Genomic DNA, 16,577 nt, shown 5'->3' on the forward strand with positions numbered 1-16,577 from the left:
GGCGGCGGCGCTGTTGGCGGCGGGGCTGCGCGGCGCCCGCCCGGCCCAGATCTGGGCCCTTCGGGCTCCATCTGGGTTGGGGCGGGCCGGCGACAGGTGTGGCGTCTGCGTGGCTCCCAGGAGGCGGTGGCGAGCAGCGATGATCGGCGGGGGCTGGCGGCGTCGGCGCCAGCTTGCTGCAGCGTGGCCGGCGGGGCTTAACAGGCCCGTTTCGGGCCTGGCCGGGCCGGGGGTGGCCTGGTATGCCCCGCTGCCGTGTCCGGACGGCTACCGCGACAGTGCCAGAGGCGCGGGCCTCCCGCACAACGGCGGTGGAGGTGGTTCCCTCCCGCTCGGCCTTGATGCTGCTGCTCCCGTCGCTCAGATCTTCTCTCCGCTCTTCTTGGCCTCGTGGTTGTGTTCGCAGCGAGACGGTGTTGGTGACGGCGCAACCGTCGTGGCGCATAGTTGGGCGGTGGTTTGGCTGGTCGGCTCCGATTGGCTGGTGGGGTTTGGCGTGCGGGAGAAATCCTCGCCGGTTCGTCTGGCTCCGATGCGGTGACACCGGCGGGTGCCACTATCCCTTCTTGGAGGGCGTCGGGAGTAGCTATCCCCCACCTCCCTCCGCGTACTGGGGGAAACCCAAGGACTTGTTCGGGCAGCAGCGTCGTCGGCGTCGCATCCCTTCTTGGAGGTGCTGCTTAGTTCGCGGTAGTTCGGAGCCTTGGGCTGTGGTGGTTTGTTTCCGGAGGGCGCAGCGGTCGCGGGTCATCCGCGCTTTGTCAAGCTGCCGTTGTTGGCATTTTTTCTTCTTCTTTTTCTTTGGGCTTGTTGTGCTGCTCGTCCCAGCATTGCGATGTGTACTTTGGTGGTTTGCTTTGGAATACAAAGCGGGGGGAAACCCTTTTTCGGTAGGCACGTACTGGGCTTTTGGATGTGTATTAACTATTAACAAATAATGTAGTAGTTAATATGATTAGCATGCAATTTTTATTATTTTTTATGTTCGTTGTACTATTATGATTGATGATTTTTCTTTTGCGGAGTTACTACGATTGATAATGAATATATCGAATGTTTTCCCAAAAAATATATACGTAATTAGCATGCGGGCACTGGGCAGGGGCCTCCGCCTCTTGACTTTAAATCCATCGCATGGTTAGGAGACACAGGAATTGATGAGAGATTAGACCACTTACGTGAGATTCGGACAAAGGAAAAAGGTTCATGATTTCTTTCACGAGTTCTTAAGTACTGCTAAACCACATCAAAAGTTGAGAACTAGGGATCTAAAAAAAAGTTGAGAACTACTCCCTCCATCCCATAATATAAGAACGTTCACTAGTGTCAAAAACGTTCTTATATTATGGGACGTTGGGAGTAGAATCATTTCATTCGAGGCAAAACAAATCAAGTCCATGTTGCATTCCAAACAAATAACATCAACTCTGCTGTTATACTGTTGAAGACATCGCATCATCATCACAATATGTTACACAAATTAATTAACACGTCCCTTACCGTGTACACAGAATCCATCTCGAGTTCTCAATTAAGATTACTTTCCTGTAGCTTCCATAGGAATACAACTGTAATCTACTAGTATATCTGAATGATCTGTACCAGATGAATGTTACATTAAATTGCAAGGCTGTAAGGGCACAGTCGTGGATATTGTTGCACGGAAAATAAACTAACGCTTCAACCAAAAAGTTATAGAGACACAAGAGTAAATCACAAAGAACATCATATAGTCTGCTACAACCTAATTAAACAGGAAATTAGTATGAAGGCGCCAGCTGCTATGAAGCTTCAACAAAGCCAAATTTTCCCAGCACAGCCGTTGTTTCCTCCCTCGAACTGCACAAATGTATCCCGTGTTACAGATTCAAGTCAAATTGAATACTATTGTATTAAGATTAGTACAGTACATATCCCAAATTGATGAGAGCTATTAATAATAATTGATGTTTCCCACAAAATAATAATAAGTGATATTACAATTATTGCGCTTACCTTCCATCTCTCAATATCTTGTAGACTCCTGGTGTTATTAGGTCAACAATTGTTGAACCAGCACGTCCAGAAGGAAGTATACCACCATCAAAGACATATGAACAGTGTGGCCATAGATCCCCGAAATCTTTGACACTGACGCTACTAGGACGACCACTTAAGTTGGCGCTTGTAAGTGCAAGTGCACTTCCAGCACCACGAGCAATGGATCGTATGAAATCCAATTTTGGCACACGTACTCCAATGCTGTCCAGACCAGGATTAAGTGATCTCTCCAGTATACTGTTCTCACCTATGTAACGAATAAAGAATATATTCAGCACCTCATGCAGGTTAACAAAGAAGCTTGATAAACCTGAAATGTAGTGTAGTATCCTCACCTCGCTTTAAAACAACAGTGACAGGCCCAGGAAGGAGATTATGAAGCAAACCATGGGGCAAGTGATCCACTATGGCAAACCGTGATATTTCTGGGACATCAGCAACGCAGATGGCCAGAGGGCGTGTATGTATGCGTCCTTTGATTTCATATATCCGGTTAACTGCTTCTGCAGAACTGTCATGAAGAGCCTTTTTAGAGCGAATCATGGATGAATCCAACCAACTAAAATTCAGTGAAAGAAACTCCAAAATGAAAGTCTTAGCTCAGAAGGATGCAATGGACTACTTTTAACTATGAGTGAAAGCAAGGTTCAGAAGTAACTAATGAAGGTTTCTGAAATTTAATCTGGATGTTTACATCATATGCCTAATTTAGATATGGGCACAGGACAGATTCATCATAACTTGATTCAGGAGTATTCATGAAAGCAATTTCAGATTCTGTGTGCTATACAACCACACCGCAACACTGCAGCAAGTGCTAATCTGGAATCAACATGAAAACGGCATTTACAAGAAGGAAAGAAACAAACTAAATCTTCTAGCACAAAAGAGAAATTAAGAAAGCGCTAACCATGCATCACAAGCAAACCCGTATATTGTATCGGTGGGCACCGCGATCACTTGCCCCCCATTAATTGCGTCGATTGCTTTAACGACATGATCTTGCGATGCTGGAAGAATATGATCTGTGCTGGCTTCTATTTTGTGTGAAATATTTTCCGACAACCTCGCTGAGCAGGACACTACAGGATTTGTCTCATGCAGAGAAGATGGTCTGCTGACCTTAACAAAGCTGGAAAAAAAGCGTGTTAGTGGTATTAACCCGAACGAGGATTTCACAAAACCTCAATGAAATTAAAACAAATATTTTTTATGTGCTCCAAAAAAGTAACTTCAGTGAGCAGCAGCAAATGCCAAACGAAAATAGCAACAGACAATTTATGTCGCCAATGCGCTGGAAAAAAGACAATTACGAGCAAGTAGTTGCCCTTAGGAGGATTCCATAACAGCTCAATCAAATTAACACATAGTTCTCATTTGCTAAATAAAAGGGATTTCAGTGAATAACAGACAATATATATCACAAGTAAGCTACAAGAAGAACTTGCAGACACAACAGATAACTTATATAGCAAGTCCCAGTAATCCTGTTAATTCAAATGAATTATTTGATTGCAGAGATACAACTGCAAGTAGCAACACGAACTCAGGACCATGGGAACAACAAGCTGCCTAGCAAATTTCTTGGCAAGCGGGGGCATCAATTAGGGGAGCAAACGGACAGGAACCGCAGAGACGAAGAGAGATACGTACCTCTGAGCCAGCGGTTGCCTGGCGGGGGCACGAACCAGAGGGAGCCTCTCCCCCGCCGCCCTCGCGCACGCCTGCATCTTGCCCGCTCCTCTTCTTCCCTCCTCTCGCCGCCGCCGCCGCGCAGCAAACGAGCAGAGGAACAGGAGAACCTGAGCTTTTTAGAACAGGGAGGAGGAGTCAAACCTCAAACGTATCCGACATGGGCAGGGGAAGCACTCCGAGTCTGCCTGACAGGTGGGCCCGTGCCGCTCCTGGCTTCCGGGAGCTCTGCGAGGTCCCGAGCTGGGAGGGCTGTTCCGCGAAGAGGCGCGAGGAGGGAGGGGCCCTTGTGCAAAAGCTCCATCCCCTCGCGCTAGGGTTTAAGGCTTTGAGTCGGGAGGCGCCGCCGGCGAGCTGAGATGGCGGACGCGGCCGTGAGGTGCCTCCGGGACGGCCGCCTCGACGGCGAGCACGCGCCGGCGCTGGCCGTGGAGGGCTCCCTCCAGTGCTGCCCCCTCGCGGCGCGCGCCATGCTCCACGTCGCCGCCGCCGTCGCCTCCAACGCGGCCGCGGGGAAGGCACAGGCCAGGTACTGCTGGGATCCTCTGTGGTATGCTGCTTTAGCTTGGCCTCGGCTGGATAATGACGCGGGTTGCTGGTTTGGCTGGCAAATTGTGGTGGTGCAGGGGACTTGTGGTTGTGGCGTTTGATCGGAGCCCGGAAGTTTACCTGGATGTCATGCTTCGGCACGGCCTTGATTCAAATGCACTGAGTCGATGGTAAGACTTAGCAGAGTAATTTAAATTGGAAAAGGCATTCAGAGCTTTAGCATAACAGACAATTTGTAGAGTTGACATTTTAAAGTGTGAGCTAGACTGTGAAATCAGAGATTATTTTCTGTTAAAATGTTCTACTGTGAACCTCACATAGCATCTCCTTAATGTAGGCCAAAGTTGGCGCAATGCAGGTCATAGTTTAAATGCTCATGATGGTAGAATTTACATGAATGTGCAATACCCTGTTTTAGAATTTTTGCATTGTTCCAACAGTGTTCGGATATTGGATTGCTACTCAGACCCACTGGGGTGGAAGCAAAATATTCGAAGACAGCAGCAACAAGAGGACAGTGGAACACCATGCTCAACAAACAAAGACACCATCACAACTTTCAGAAGTGTGAAGGATGTTGATAAGTTGTCGTGCTCCATAATTGATCTTGGAAGAGGTACAATCCACCATATAACCTTTTTTACTTTTTAATTTCCTTATTTATGATCATGAAGCTAATGACACACTGTATGCTATGCATATCAGGGTTTGAAGGAGAAGGCAAGACCTATTTTTCTGTTGCTGTTGATTCAGTATGTACCTTGATGGAAACTTTTTTTCTTCTATGGAAAGCTTACTTAGGGCAGATTTTTAATACAGTACCAAGTATGTTTTCCCTAAAGATGAAACTGGGTTGTATTGTGTTAATTGCAATTCTGGCATACTTTGTGCCACATATTACCATACATATATTCTTCTGCTAGTATAATTTAGTACTCTTGATGCTTATGGACTGGCTGCATTAAAATGCGAATTCCGGAAGTTCATGCCAAAATTGAACAGTACACCTTAATCTTGTAGTTAGCAGTTTGTGTTGAACTTCAGTAGCTTTGGGTCATCCGGAACAATCAATCAAAATTATCAAACCAATATCTCACTTTACCCCCATCTGGATAACACCAACATGTCACCTACAAGTATTCTACTATTTGCATTTTATGATTATAACTTGACACTGTTTATATTAAAGCAAACCCGTCTTTGCATTCTTTATGATTGAAAAAAGTTCATCACACCTTTACAATATTATTTAAATTCTTTGATGTTTAACAGCAAAGTCCTTCATGATATTTCAGATTAGCTCTATGTTAAGGCATGCTTCAGTGCAATCAATTTCAGGCCTTCTTAGCAATCTTCGAAGCCATGGTATTATTTCTCTTTTATATTTTCCATTTGTGCTCATGGTAAAAAGTAGATACAATTGAAATTCAGCATTTACATTAATGATGCAGCATATATTGTACAAAAAATGCATGCTGTATATATCTTGTAATGTACACGGATATACGCTGCACAATTGCACATCAACTAAAGGACCACACTTGAGGTTATCTTGAGCAACACACCGACTAAATGGACTGCAGTATCAATATGAAGCATTCATATGGTCTAATAGGTTGATGTACCATTCTTCATGTGATGCTTAAAGTATTAATGTGTACTATCCTCGTATTTCAGATCAGATATCGTCGATCTTCTGGCTAATGCATTCAGATCTCCATGAAACCAAGTTTTCCCGAGCTTTTGAATGTCTTTCTACCATGGTTGCTTGTGTAGAGCCAGAAGTTGTAGATTCTGTATATGGAGAAGAACGTAGGGGGGACATGTCTTTCCTTGAGCATAACTATTCGAAAGCAAAGTTCCATGTGCGCCTGAAACGAAGGAATGGACGGGTGAAGCATCTGGTAAAGCTCTTGGTCATTTGCTGGGCAAAACTTCAACTTATTCTAAATATACCACACTGTGAATAATATTTGATTTAAATATCCCTACCTATGCAGTATGAGGAGTTATGTGTTGAGGGATGTGATGTAAAATTTATTTCTGCTACTTCTGTAAGTATGGAAGTGAACCAGAGTCTACTACCTAAGGTTTGTTCATACATCCCAACCTGTATTTGAATAATATTAGCACATTTGCCTTATAATTTGGTTTGGTTTCTGTAAAAAATATTGGTTATGAATTGTAATATGTTGGCGAACAGGTTCAGTTCAATCTTGAGTTGTCAGAAAAGGAACGCAGTGACAGGGCAAATGTTGTTCTTCCTTTCGAACATCAAGGTACTCTCATAAAATGGAGTTACTGACCAAAAGTTAGTGTCGGTCTTAAGTTTTGTACCCCCTCTGTAAAGATATATAAGAGCGTTTAGATCACTTAAGTAGTGATCTAAACACTCTTATATTTCTTTACAGAGTGATCTAAACGCTCTTATATTTCTTTACAGAGGGAGTATGTCACATTTTGGCTGCCTGAGCTGAATTGATGAAGAATCAGTAACTGATTGCCGCTTGCTCTTACCTTAATTTCAGGAAAGGGCGAGCCAATCCGTATATACGATGGACGGCGATCTCTCCCGGAGGCTCGTCAAGATCCCAATTTAACTACGTCAGCTCTCCTGGATGAAACAGAAGCTCTTAAATCTGCAAACGCGAAGGGTGAAATTCATTACCTTCGTGATTCTGATGATGAGCGACCTGACTCGGATGAAGACCCCGATGATGATTTGGATATTTAGCCACAATTGAGCTCTGTTTATCTTAGTGGGCAGCTATCAAATCAAAGGTAACACTTACCGAGAACTGCGGTCTTTTGTTGTTATTGGTCTTCTCCATTCCTTATTGCTTATGCTGATCACAGATGTTTAATGTTCACAGTGCTAGAGTGAGGGAGATGCCTTCTGTTGTTGTTTAGAAGCTACTTTTTCTCACAAAAGAAAGCTCGCTGTTCTGGAATATCAAAAGAATATTACCCACACTCCCAGTGGCGGAGCGTAGTGGAGACCAAATCGGGCCATGGCTAGTCCTTGTCTTTCTATTTCATCTTAGGAGTTGGCACTATTTGGCCCTAGAACCACGGATGGCCCACTGAGGAAGCGGTTGACACGTTCTTCAATTTGTTTCATGCTCCACCACTGCACACTCCCACTGTTTTGAATTTTTAGTAAAAGTGTGCATCTACTTCCTTCTCTAAAAGAGAAATTCCAAAAAAAAGAGAAACACCAAAATGTATTTGAACTAATACAAATTAACATATGACAACTGACATGTTAAAATGATATAGTAAAATTAATTTGCTGGGGCTCTGAGATATACACTGCCAAAAGATACTATAATTTCTATTTCCGTGAGGCCACTGCCCATATTACCTACAAATGGCTCTGGAAATCTTCGGCCACAATGAAAATTAAAGTCTTCGGTTGGCTCCTTCTCTCTGATCGCCTCAACACCAGAAACATGTTGAAGAGAAGGCATTACAACATCGGGGGCAAGTATGGTTGCATTCTATGTGGCAGCAATGTGGAAGAAACCATTGAACACATGATCTTTACTTGCCACTTCAGTTCAGCCTGTTGGGACACTTTGAATATCCACTGGACAGCTAATGGAGATCGACTCAACTGGATCAAGGAAGCGAAGTCCGTATGGAACAACCAAATGTTTATGGAGATTTTCCTATATGCCTCATGGAGTTTGTGGAAGGAAAGAAATAACAAGCACTTTAGAAGAATTGACCCCACGGTTGGGTCATGGGCAAGAAGATTCAAAGAGGACTTCTCTTTACTCATACATAGAGCTAAAGAGAAGCACAAACAATTCATTCCCACTTTTATTCAATCCTTTTCTGCCGCATAGTCTAGTGCTTACTTAGGCTGCCTTCATAAAACCTTAATTTTATCATGGCTATGGATGTAAGGATATGACATTGTACTAAACTTTTTGATACTTTAATTTAATATATACAGTAGGAGCCTCTCCTACTGTTTCAGGTGTCAAAAAAAAAAAGACCACTTTGCACACACCAAATCCATTACAACTCTATTGATTCTACACATAGCAAATGACGCATGCCTCCCAAAAATTTCACCTGTCACCAAGCAACATAAGCGCTGCAGGAGGATGGGGATATTGATGAAGATGTGAACCATCGAATCAAAGCCGGATGGATGAAGTGGCGCCAAGCTTCTGGCATTCTTTGTGACAAGAGAGTGCCACAAAAGCTAAAAGGCAAGTTCTACAGGACGACGGTTCGACCCGCAATGTTGTATGGCGCCGAGTGTTGGCCGACTAAAAGGCGACATGTTCAACAGTTAGGTGTGGCGGAGATGCGTATGTTGAGATGGATTTGTGGCCACACGAGGAAGGATTGAGTCCGGAATGATGATATACGAGGTAGAGTTGGGGTAGCACCAATTGAGGAGAAGCTTGTCCAACATCGTCTGAGATGGTTTGGGCATCTTCAGCGTAGGCCTCCAAAAGCTCCAGTGCATAGCGGACAGCTAAAGCGTGCGGAGAATGTCAAGAGAGGTCAGTGTAGACCGAATTTGACATGGGAGGAGTCCGTTAAGAGAGACTTGAAGGATTGGAGTATCACCAAAGAACTAGCTATGGACAGGGGGGCATGGAAGCTTGCTATCCATGTGCCAGAGCCATGAGCTGGTCGCGAGATCTTATGGGTTTCACCTCTAGCCTACCCCAAACTTGTTTGGGACTAAAGGCTTTGTTGTTGTTGTTTTTACCAAGCAACATAAGCAATATCAAGCCCCCAAACCAAAACATATTACTGATTACTGAACAAGGCCGTCTTACTGTAACATCCCAAAGTAGTGTAAAAGCTATATCACAAACAACATAGCAAAAATAAAAAATGGTACCTCTAGCCACATCAGCCAGTGAGTTATTCCTTGGCCTTGATGGTGGCCTCTGACTTCAAGTCGAGGTCTACCGTGTGCACGAGGGGGTCCTTGTGCAATTTGTGCTTCACTGCAATGTTGGAGGCCCAGTAGGCCCCCAGGGAAATCGACTACCAGCACTAGGCCATGTACTTCGATGGATCCAAAATGCTCCCCGGCCTGGGTAGTAGCAAAGCTCCTCCAAGAAAGATTCTCTTCAACACACATATGATCGATGACATCCTTTACTGAGAATTCACATCTCTGGATTTCCAGAGTAGTAGCAAAGCTCCTCCAAGGAAGGAGTTTAGCAATTATGCATCCCGCAATAAACTTGTCCGGTAACTCACACTTAAGGAGTTTGAGCTCCTTAACGATGCATTGTATCTCAGCCTGGTCCAACACAGGACGGTTCTCAAGTCTCAACCATCATGTAGTCATGGAACTGCTCCATGGCATACATCTTGCTTCCACAGTTGCACCGAACTTAGCTTCGAGTGCATCCCACAAGTTTTGCATATGTAGATATGTGTCAACTAGCTTGTCTCCGATCACACTCAGAACGACTCCAACAAAGACAATGGTGGCCTCCTCAAGCACCTTTTCTTGTTCAGGAGCATTCATTCCTTTAGGAGTACCACCAACGACCCAGAAGACGTTAATCGCTATGAACCACAAATCCACAATGTAGTTTTGGTCTGCCTACGCTTAAAATGTGTACCCATAAATGGTTTGTTTTCATTGTTGCAGCAAAGTCATGAATGAAAAATTGCCTACAGACCTTTGGTTTTTGGATTGATGGAAAAGTTAGCAATTGTCTGATTAAATTAATCTAGAAATAAATCATGCTAATGACATGCAGTATTAATCTCGTATTGATATTTAATGATGTAAGCACGTTCTAAGAATACAACAGATGCATCTACGTAAACAACAAGTACGACCAACATAGGAATAAACATGAGGGATGACCGGATTACACGTCCGATTGGCAAGATCAAAAGTCGCGGCGGCGGCAACATCCTTGCCAGCCTTCTTTGCGGCTTCAGAGTTCTCACCCAAGTCAAAGTCGGAGAGGTTGAGGGCATAGTTGAAGTATAGGACGAAGACAAACAACAGGGATCAATCTCGTCGGAGACGCTCCCCAAAAACCTAATTGCCCTTCTCACGGTGCAGGATCGCAAATGACGGGGTACCAGAGGCCTGCTCTCCTGTACAACCGTGCACGCGGTTGATGGGACATGATTGCTGAAAGCAGCAGCAGCGAACGGAACAATTGTGGGTTGAGCGTGAGGAGGTAGAGCAAATGCGATTCGATCTGGGTGACGGCTAGGGTTATCGACACCTCCAATATATAGGCGGTCGTGGTAGGAAGACGTGGGGCTGGACCAACACCCGAGTCGGCAACAACCCACGATCAGACGTCTCGGATTTGTAGCGCGTCGTTAGTGACTTATAATTAGTTGCCAATTAATTATCCGTTCCTGACCGGCAAAAATTAAGCGCACACATGACATAGGTTTGAGTTCGGCTTATCTCATTCACGAAACCCGGCGCGCGTGTAGGCCAGGCGTGGCGAGGCGGGCGGCGGCAGAGGAGTGCACGGGAACAACTTCTCATCTCAAGCTCCAATAGCATGCAGAAGAATATCCCTTATAAGGGGGTATTCACACCCCTCGACTCATGAGGTGGGGCTAAACTTTGCCCGTGCTCCTCATTCCTATCTCATGAGTGAAGGAGTGTCGAGACCTCTTTGTAAGAGATTCTCTTCTGCATGCTATTGGAGCTTGAGAAGAGGAATGCTTCCCACGTTGCTCTTCTGCCGCCCGCCTCACCACGCCACGCTCGAGCACGTGCCTTGTTTCGTGAATGAGCCGAGCCGAGCTCAAACCTATGTCATGCGTGTGCTTAACTTTTGCCGGTCAGGCAGTTAATTACGAGTCATTCTTGGACTTGCTATGAATCTGAGACGTCGGATCATGGGTTGTTGCCGACTCGGGCGTAGGTCCAGCCCCACGTTTCCCTACCATGACCGCCTATATATAGGAGGCGTCGTCAACTCTAGTTGTCACACATATTGCATTTTCTCTACCTCCTCGCCCACAACCCACTGTCATTCTGCTCGCCGCGGCTGCTTTCAGTGATCCCATCCTGTTAACCGTGTGCACGACTGTACGGGAGAGCAGGCCTCTGGAACCCCGGCCTTTGCGATCCTGCACCGGGAGAAGGGCGATTAGGTTCTTGGGGAGCGTCTCCGGTGCGACTGTTCGCTGCTATTCGTCTTTGTTCTCTACTTCGACTATGCCCTTGACCTCTCCGACTTCGACATGTGTCGAAAGAAGAAGGCTACCGAGCATGTTGCCGCCGCTGTGACTTTGACCTGGCCAACTAGAGGGTATAACCAGTTTATTCCTATGTTGGTCGTACTTGTTCATTACATAGATGTATCTGTTGTATGCTTAATACGTGCTTACATGGTTAAATATCAATACAATATTAAATATTGCATGTCATTATCATGATTTATTTCTGGATTAAATCAATCGGAAAATTGGTAATTTTTCCATCACCGGCAGCGTCCCGGTGTCTCCTACATTAGACCAGATACGTTGTGTGTTGCAGATCCTCTTCAACGACAACAACATGGTCGAATACGAGACCATCCTCCATGGTTTGCATTTGGCCATCTCCATGGGCATCCGTAGGCTGGAGGTGCATGGTGATTCCCTAGGTTACGAAGAACTTTGAAGCAAGAGATCCGCGGATGATAGCATACCGCGAGGCGGTTCACCGGCTTATGGATCAAAATAGTTTTTTTATTCCTATGGCTTTACCTACTCCATGTGCTAAGGTCACGTCTTATGTAAACATGTGCTCTGATACCATCCTTTAACACCCCAACACATCTATAGTGTTTGCATAAAAAGAATGTTCTAAATTAGAACCAACCGGGAACAACTAACCTACAGACAGTCAACAAGAGAAGAACTAACCTCCCTATCAAAATCTTCATATTTTCTGCACCACTACAAGTTCTTGTGTTTGAACTTAAGACTTCTGTTGATGTTACTATGGGAGTAGTTGTCATAAAAGGAGAGAAAAATAGTATGAAGTCAGTCGCATGTGTGGAGGTAATTAGATAGGACATAATACTCTCTTCGTCCACTATTATAAGATGTTTTGGGTATTTCGGTATATGGACTAAGTACAGATTGAATGATTGAACAAACACACTAAAACGTGTCTACGCACATCTGATTTAGGAAAAAGTTTGAACATCTTATAATATGAACAGAGGGAGTAGCATTTGTTGATTTACAAGCTCAATAGATGTGTCTGCCCAGCAGTTCACGGTTGCCCACATCAACTAGGCGTTTAGTTCCATTTTTCTCTTCATGTTTCGTTTGTATACTATGAGCATGTAACAATACCTTTTGCTTAGATGGGCGCTTATGTAAAAAGAATCCCTTTTTTGCCTCGTCAGGAACATCAGGTGCTTGCGAAAATTCTTGGAGGCGATTCACTTTGCCTTGCTGCTGAGCGAGTGCAAAGTTATTATTATTATTTTCGACAAAGGAGTGCAAAGTTATGGTTGAACAATTTAAGCACCTGTATTATGTATAGCTTTGAGAGTATTGGAGGGCAACCTTTGTGTAAGGGTTTGAAATGTCTTGAATGCTTAAGACTAGATGTGTTGATGGTAGCATATCGAGTGAAAGGTCATGCCCCAATGCGGTTTTGTAGTTTTTTTTTTTTGCGTGCATGAATGCTGGCTAGTGTCACAATCGCTGAAATGGGTCCAGAACAAGATGATGTGGCATGTAACACTGTTTTTTCAGTTATATGAGAGTATACACCGGGAGTCTAATTGTGTATTTGTTTGCTCGATGCTACTCCCTCCGTTTCAAAATAGATGACTCAACTTTGTATTAAAGTTATTATAAAGTTGAATCATTTATTTTGGAACGGAGGGAGTACGTATGTTGATTAATGTTTGATGGCCAGTAACTGATTGTTGAGCCTTCGGTGAATCTCCATGAACTAAACCAGCGTTAAACGCGTCATATGCTTCAATTTACTATGGTATCGAGGATGGCAGAAATGACATGCAAACTTATTATTAAGATAACAAATCGAACTTCTTCATTATATAATTTATAAATTGAACACATGATCAACCGCCTCTCCAGGACTGAGAATTCAATCTCATGGGCGGGCTCCTATGAAATCCCAACAATAATGCTCTAAATCAACAATCAATGGCAGGCATCTCTGAAATCACCGCATGGGCGCTAGCTAGACGCCTATGCATACTAGTACTAGACTACACGTGTATGGTGTACTCGTTGTCCGACTCCCTGTCAACTCTGAGGCTCTGCACGACGGTGGAGTTGGCCGCCGCCGCCGGGTGGGTGACGGTGACCTGGTAGTCCCCGTGGAAGAGCTCCGCCTCGTAGTGGCCGTCGGCGTCCGCCACGCCGACGTGCGAGCTCGTCTTCCACTCCGCGATGAGCTTGTCAACCGTGTCGCCGACGGGGAGGTTGTTGAAGTTGTCGTCGGTGAGGCACATGACGTAGCAGCCCTGCGGGTGCCACGCCGTCCAGAGCACGATGCCGTGCACGGCCGGGTGCGAGTACACCTCCCTGAGCACCTGCTCCAGGTGGTACGCCTGGTCCGGCCCCGGCTTCACGTCGATCTCCGTGAGCCAGATGGGCACGCCGGCCTGCGACAGGGTGTCCAGCGCCGCCCGGACGTAGGGGATGCTGGGGTTGGCGCCGAAGTGGCCCTCGAGGCCGATGGCCATCCGGACGCCGATGCCGTTGCCGGGGAACGCGTCCTTGATCTGCGACAGCTTGTTGAGGTACTTGCTGGGGAGGCCGCTCTGGTCCCCGGGCTGCTCCAGCGTGTTGAAGTCGTTCATGGACATGAGCGCGCTGCCGTCCATGCCGTGCGCCTTCTGGTAGAAGGCCGCCGACGCGCCGGCCCCGAACTTCTCCTCGAAGAAGTCGAAGTGCAGGTTCTCGTTCACCACGTCCCACGCGATCACCTTGCCGGCGTACCGCGACATGACCGACCTCATCCGGTTGGCGGTGGCCGCGCGGAGCTGGTCGCCGCTCAGCGCCTTCACCCACCCCAGCTGCGTGTTGGGGTCGTCCCAGAAGACGTTGTGCCCGCGCACGGCGATGCCGTGGCTGTGCGCGAACCGGAGCATCGCGTCGGGCACGGTGTAGTCCTCGTGCCCCTGCGTCCACTCCGTGCTGTACCACTTCATCTCGTTCTCGAAGGTGGTCACCGTGAACCGCTTGGCGAACCACTCCTGGTACTTCACGTTGGTGATGATCTCGTGGCTCATCGCTGACCCCAGCGGGAAGGCGCTCCGGACCTGCCGGACGTGCACCCGCGCGCCCGGCACCGGGTTGCCGGCCGCGTCCCTGGCGCGCAGCCGCACCGTCCTCTTCCGGGCCTTCTTCACGGCCGCGTGCCGGTGGGAGCTCCACTCCTCCTTGGAGAAGGGCTGCAGCGACACGTTGTCCACCCAGATGGCCACCGTCGAGTTGCTCTGTACGCGCCAAAAGCAGAGCATGTAAACGATCGTGCGTACTCATTTTGTTTCCAAGAACGTGTAGACAGAAACGCTGCGGGTTTGTGTTTACCTCGAAGTAGAGTTCAGCCGGGCCGGAGGCGGCGGGGGTGAGACCGCCTTTGAGGATGGACCAGCAGCCGGACTTGGCGTCGACCCCGCCGGCGTGGATGAAGTTGTCGGCGGTCTTCACGACGGCTATCACGTCGGCGCTCCGGTCGCTAACCTGCAACCAAGCTGCAACCACAAGTCCTGCCCTTGTGAGCGACAGTCCCCACAAACTCTGAAGTTAGAGAGAGGTGTACGTAGCAGTGGCTGTGAGATTCAGACCTGAGAGGGTGTAGTGCGTGTCGTTCTGCAGGTACACCTTCTGGCTGACGCTCTGGTACGGCCGCGTCCGGTTCGCCGCCACGGCGTACTTGTTCCCCGTCGGCGACGCGCCCTCCGTGACGCTGCCGTACCCGAAGGCCGACCAGCCCTGGAGGCCGGCGCTGAAGTCCGAGTTCACGATCACGCCGCCGCCGTAGTGAGCCTCCAGCGGCTCAGCCAAGCACTGCGCATTCACGCCATCATACATAGGTCAGCTCAATAAAAAGTTACCAACAGTAACAAATGAAGTCAAAGTGTGCGGAAATGCAGATTAGAAAATGGGCAGAAAGCACTAGTAGTAGTAACTGACAAAACTATCAACCGAACATGTCAACGTCTCGGTGAAAGTCACTAAAAGGTCGTTACCGTTCAGAACTACTGCAGCTGATAGTAACCGTCGCCAAACCGTGAGGATTCAGAGTGTTCAGACAAGCACGCGCATGCCATATTATTTTACGGACCGTTGCTTTTGTTTGGTAAGTTATCACTGGCTGCCTGGCTGCCTACGAGTTTCGTCTTCCATGCGACTACTTGACCACGGGCGCTAGTGACCTAGAAGAATATTGTTTGACTGTCTGAAAAAGTCCAAGTGATCGCATATCTAACAGCGCCTAACATGAGACTTAAACAAAAGGTAAAATAAGTTACTTAGTGATTTCTTTGGGCCCTTTGTTTGGGCGCACTTGACTTTGGTCGAGCTCTTGGCATGGAACATTTCACACATGCAGAAGGAGGGCTAATGACACTGTCTTCACCAACCAACCGGCAAAAGTTAAACCAAAAGCTAGCTAAGTGCCCGAGTAAGCGCATATGATTAGCATTTCTTGGGTTGGGTGCAGTGGAAAAGTGAGTGGGACGAGGGCGTGCATGCAGCCGCGGTGTGTGGCGGACACTGGGGTACACACGCCCTCCCCTGCTTGGCCTTGGCCGAAAAGCATGGCCATCACCGTGTATCATCCCAACTCAACTCTGATCACACCCAAAGTTGCGTTCACAAATGACCCCATGATCATTCATAGTGAGTGCACTTGTGAACAAGTCAGCAACTTGCCAACATGCATGGTGCTACTGCGTGTGATCTGTGCAGTTTTTTAGTTGTTGGAGCTGGAATTCCTGTCACCCACATTAGAGTTTAGGTAGAGAGAGGCCTGTTGACGGACGCTGCTACCGCACCACGGCACCAGAGCCACCAAGGTACATGGAAATGTACTGAATGTTAGGCTGGAAACGGACCGGCGTGCTGGAATAAACGTAGCAAAGGTCAAAACGACCCGGCGTGTGGTGCGGGTTCGGCACGCCGGACCGATGGAGCTCTGTTTGTCTGTGGCGCGCGATTGGTGCGCCGATGAATTCGGCGAGACTCTGTAGAGGCTTTCGGCCATCTCGATCGACCTCTTGGCGTTCCACACGGCTTTAACTCCGATTTCTAACTTCCTAGATATTTGTTTGGTTCGTTTC

The 16,577-nt window shown here is 47.0% G+C and overlaps 3 protein-coding genes across 4 annotated transcripts in view; 1 reads left to right on the plus strand and 2 right to left on the minus strand.

Annotated features, from left to right (window-relative positions):
* Positions 1-1,519: 1,519 nt before the first annotated feature.
* Positions 1,520-3,936, minus strand: LOC119291321 (yrdC domain-containing protein, mitochondrial-like). The gene is made up of 5 exons (XM_037570065.1): positions 3,694-3,936; positions 2,951-3,172; positions 2,376-2,551; positions 1,996-2,287; positions 1,520-1,839 (listed from the first exon to the last, which is right to left on the minus strand). The coding sequence occupies exons 1-5, from the start codon at positions 3,768-3,770 to the stop codon at positions 1,782-1,784; spliced, it is 825 nt and encodes a 274-aa protein (XP_037425962.1). The 5' UTR covers positions 3,771-3,936; the 3' UTR covers positions 1,520-1,781.
* Positions 3,937-4,017: 81 nt separating this feature from the next.
* Positions 4,018-13,044, plus strand: LOC119291320 (elongator complex protein 5-like). 2 transcript variants are annotated; one of them, XM_037570063.1, is made up of 10 exons: positions 4,018-4,261; positions 4,359-4,451; positions 4,722-4,897; positions 4,987-5,033; positions 5,577-5,646; positions 5,959-6,185; positions 6,282-6,371; positions 6,485-6,560; positions 6,810-7,062; positions 12,654-13,044. In XM_037570063.1, exons 1-9 carry the CDS (start codon positions 4,092-4,094, stop codon positions 7,013-7,015), a joined length of 1,155 nt encoding a protein of 384 aa, XP_037425960.1. In that variant the 5' UTR covers positions 4,018-4,091; the 3' UTR covers positions 7,016-7,062; positions 12,654-13,044. The 2 variants fall into 2 exon arrangements, with proteins under 2 accessions (XP_037425960.1, XP_037425961.1); XM_037570064.1 differs by lacking the exon at positions 12,654-13,044 and adding an exon at positions 7,155-7,457.
* Positions 13,045-13,346: 302 nt separating this feature from the next.
* Positions 13,347-16,577, minus strand: part of LOC119291322 (endo-1,4-beta-xylanase 5-like) — a 4,570-nt gene continuing 1,339 nt past the window's right edge. Inside the window, exons 3-5 of the mRNA XM_037570066.1 lie at positions 15,081-15,303; positions 14,824-14,987; positions 13,347-14,729 (exon numbers count right to left, since the gene is read on the minus strand). Coding sequence (XP_037425963.1) covers positions 13,494-14,729; positions 14,824-14,987; positions 15,081-15,303 — 1,623 coding nt within the window. The 3' untranslated portion in view covers positions 13,347-13,493. The remainder of the gene's footprint in view (positions 14,730-14,823; positions 14,988-15,080; positions 15,304-16,577) is intronic.

Source organism: Triticum dicoccoides, chromosome 4B (assembly GCF_002162155.2).
Source record: "Triticum dicoccoides isolate Atlit2015 ecotype Zavitan chromosome 4B, WEW_v2.0, whole genome shotgun sequence".
NCBI lineage: Eukaryota > Viridiplantae > Streptophyta > Magnoliopsida > Poales > Poaceae > Triticum > Triticum dicoccoides.

What these genes read in the sequence shown, in the direction of transcription:
- LOC119291321 (XM_037570065.1), bottom strand. Translation starts at nt 3,770, where the DNA reads ATGCAGGCGTGCGCGAGGGCGGCGGGGGAGAGGCTCCCTCTGGTTCGT. An exon ending in AGGCAACCGCTGGCTCAGAG is followed by an intron (nt 3,173 to 3,693) that starts GTACGTATCTCT and finishes CTTTTTTTCCAG; the next exon opens with CTTTGTTAAGGTCAGCAGAC. An exon ending in CACTGTTGTTTTAAAGCGAG is followed by an intron (nt 2,288 to 2,375) that starts GTGAGGATACTA and finishes TTCGTTACATAG; the next exon opens with GTGAGAACAGTATACTGGAG.
- LOC119291320 (XM_037570063.1), top strand. Translation starts at nt 4,092, where the DNA reads ATGGCGGACGCGGCCGTGAGGTGCCTCCGGGACGGCCGCCTCGACGGC. An exon ending in TCAAATGCACTGAGTCGATG is followed by an intron (nt 4,452 to 4,721) that starts GTAAGACTTAGC and finishes TTGTTCCAACAG; the next exon opens with TGTTCGGATATTGGATTGCT. An exon ending in TAGCAATCTTCGAAGCCATG is followed by an intron (nt 5,647 to 5,958) that starts GTATTATTTCTC and finishes CTCGTATTTCAG; the next exon opens with ATCAGATATCGTCGATCTTC.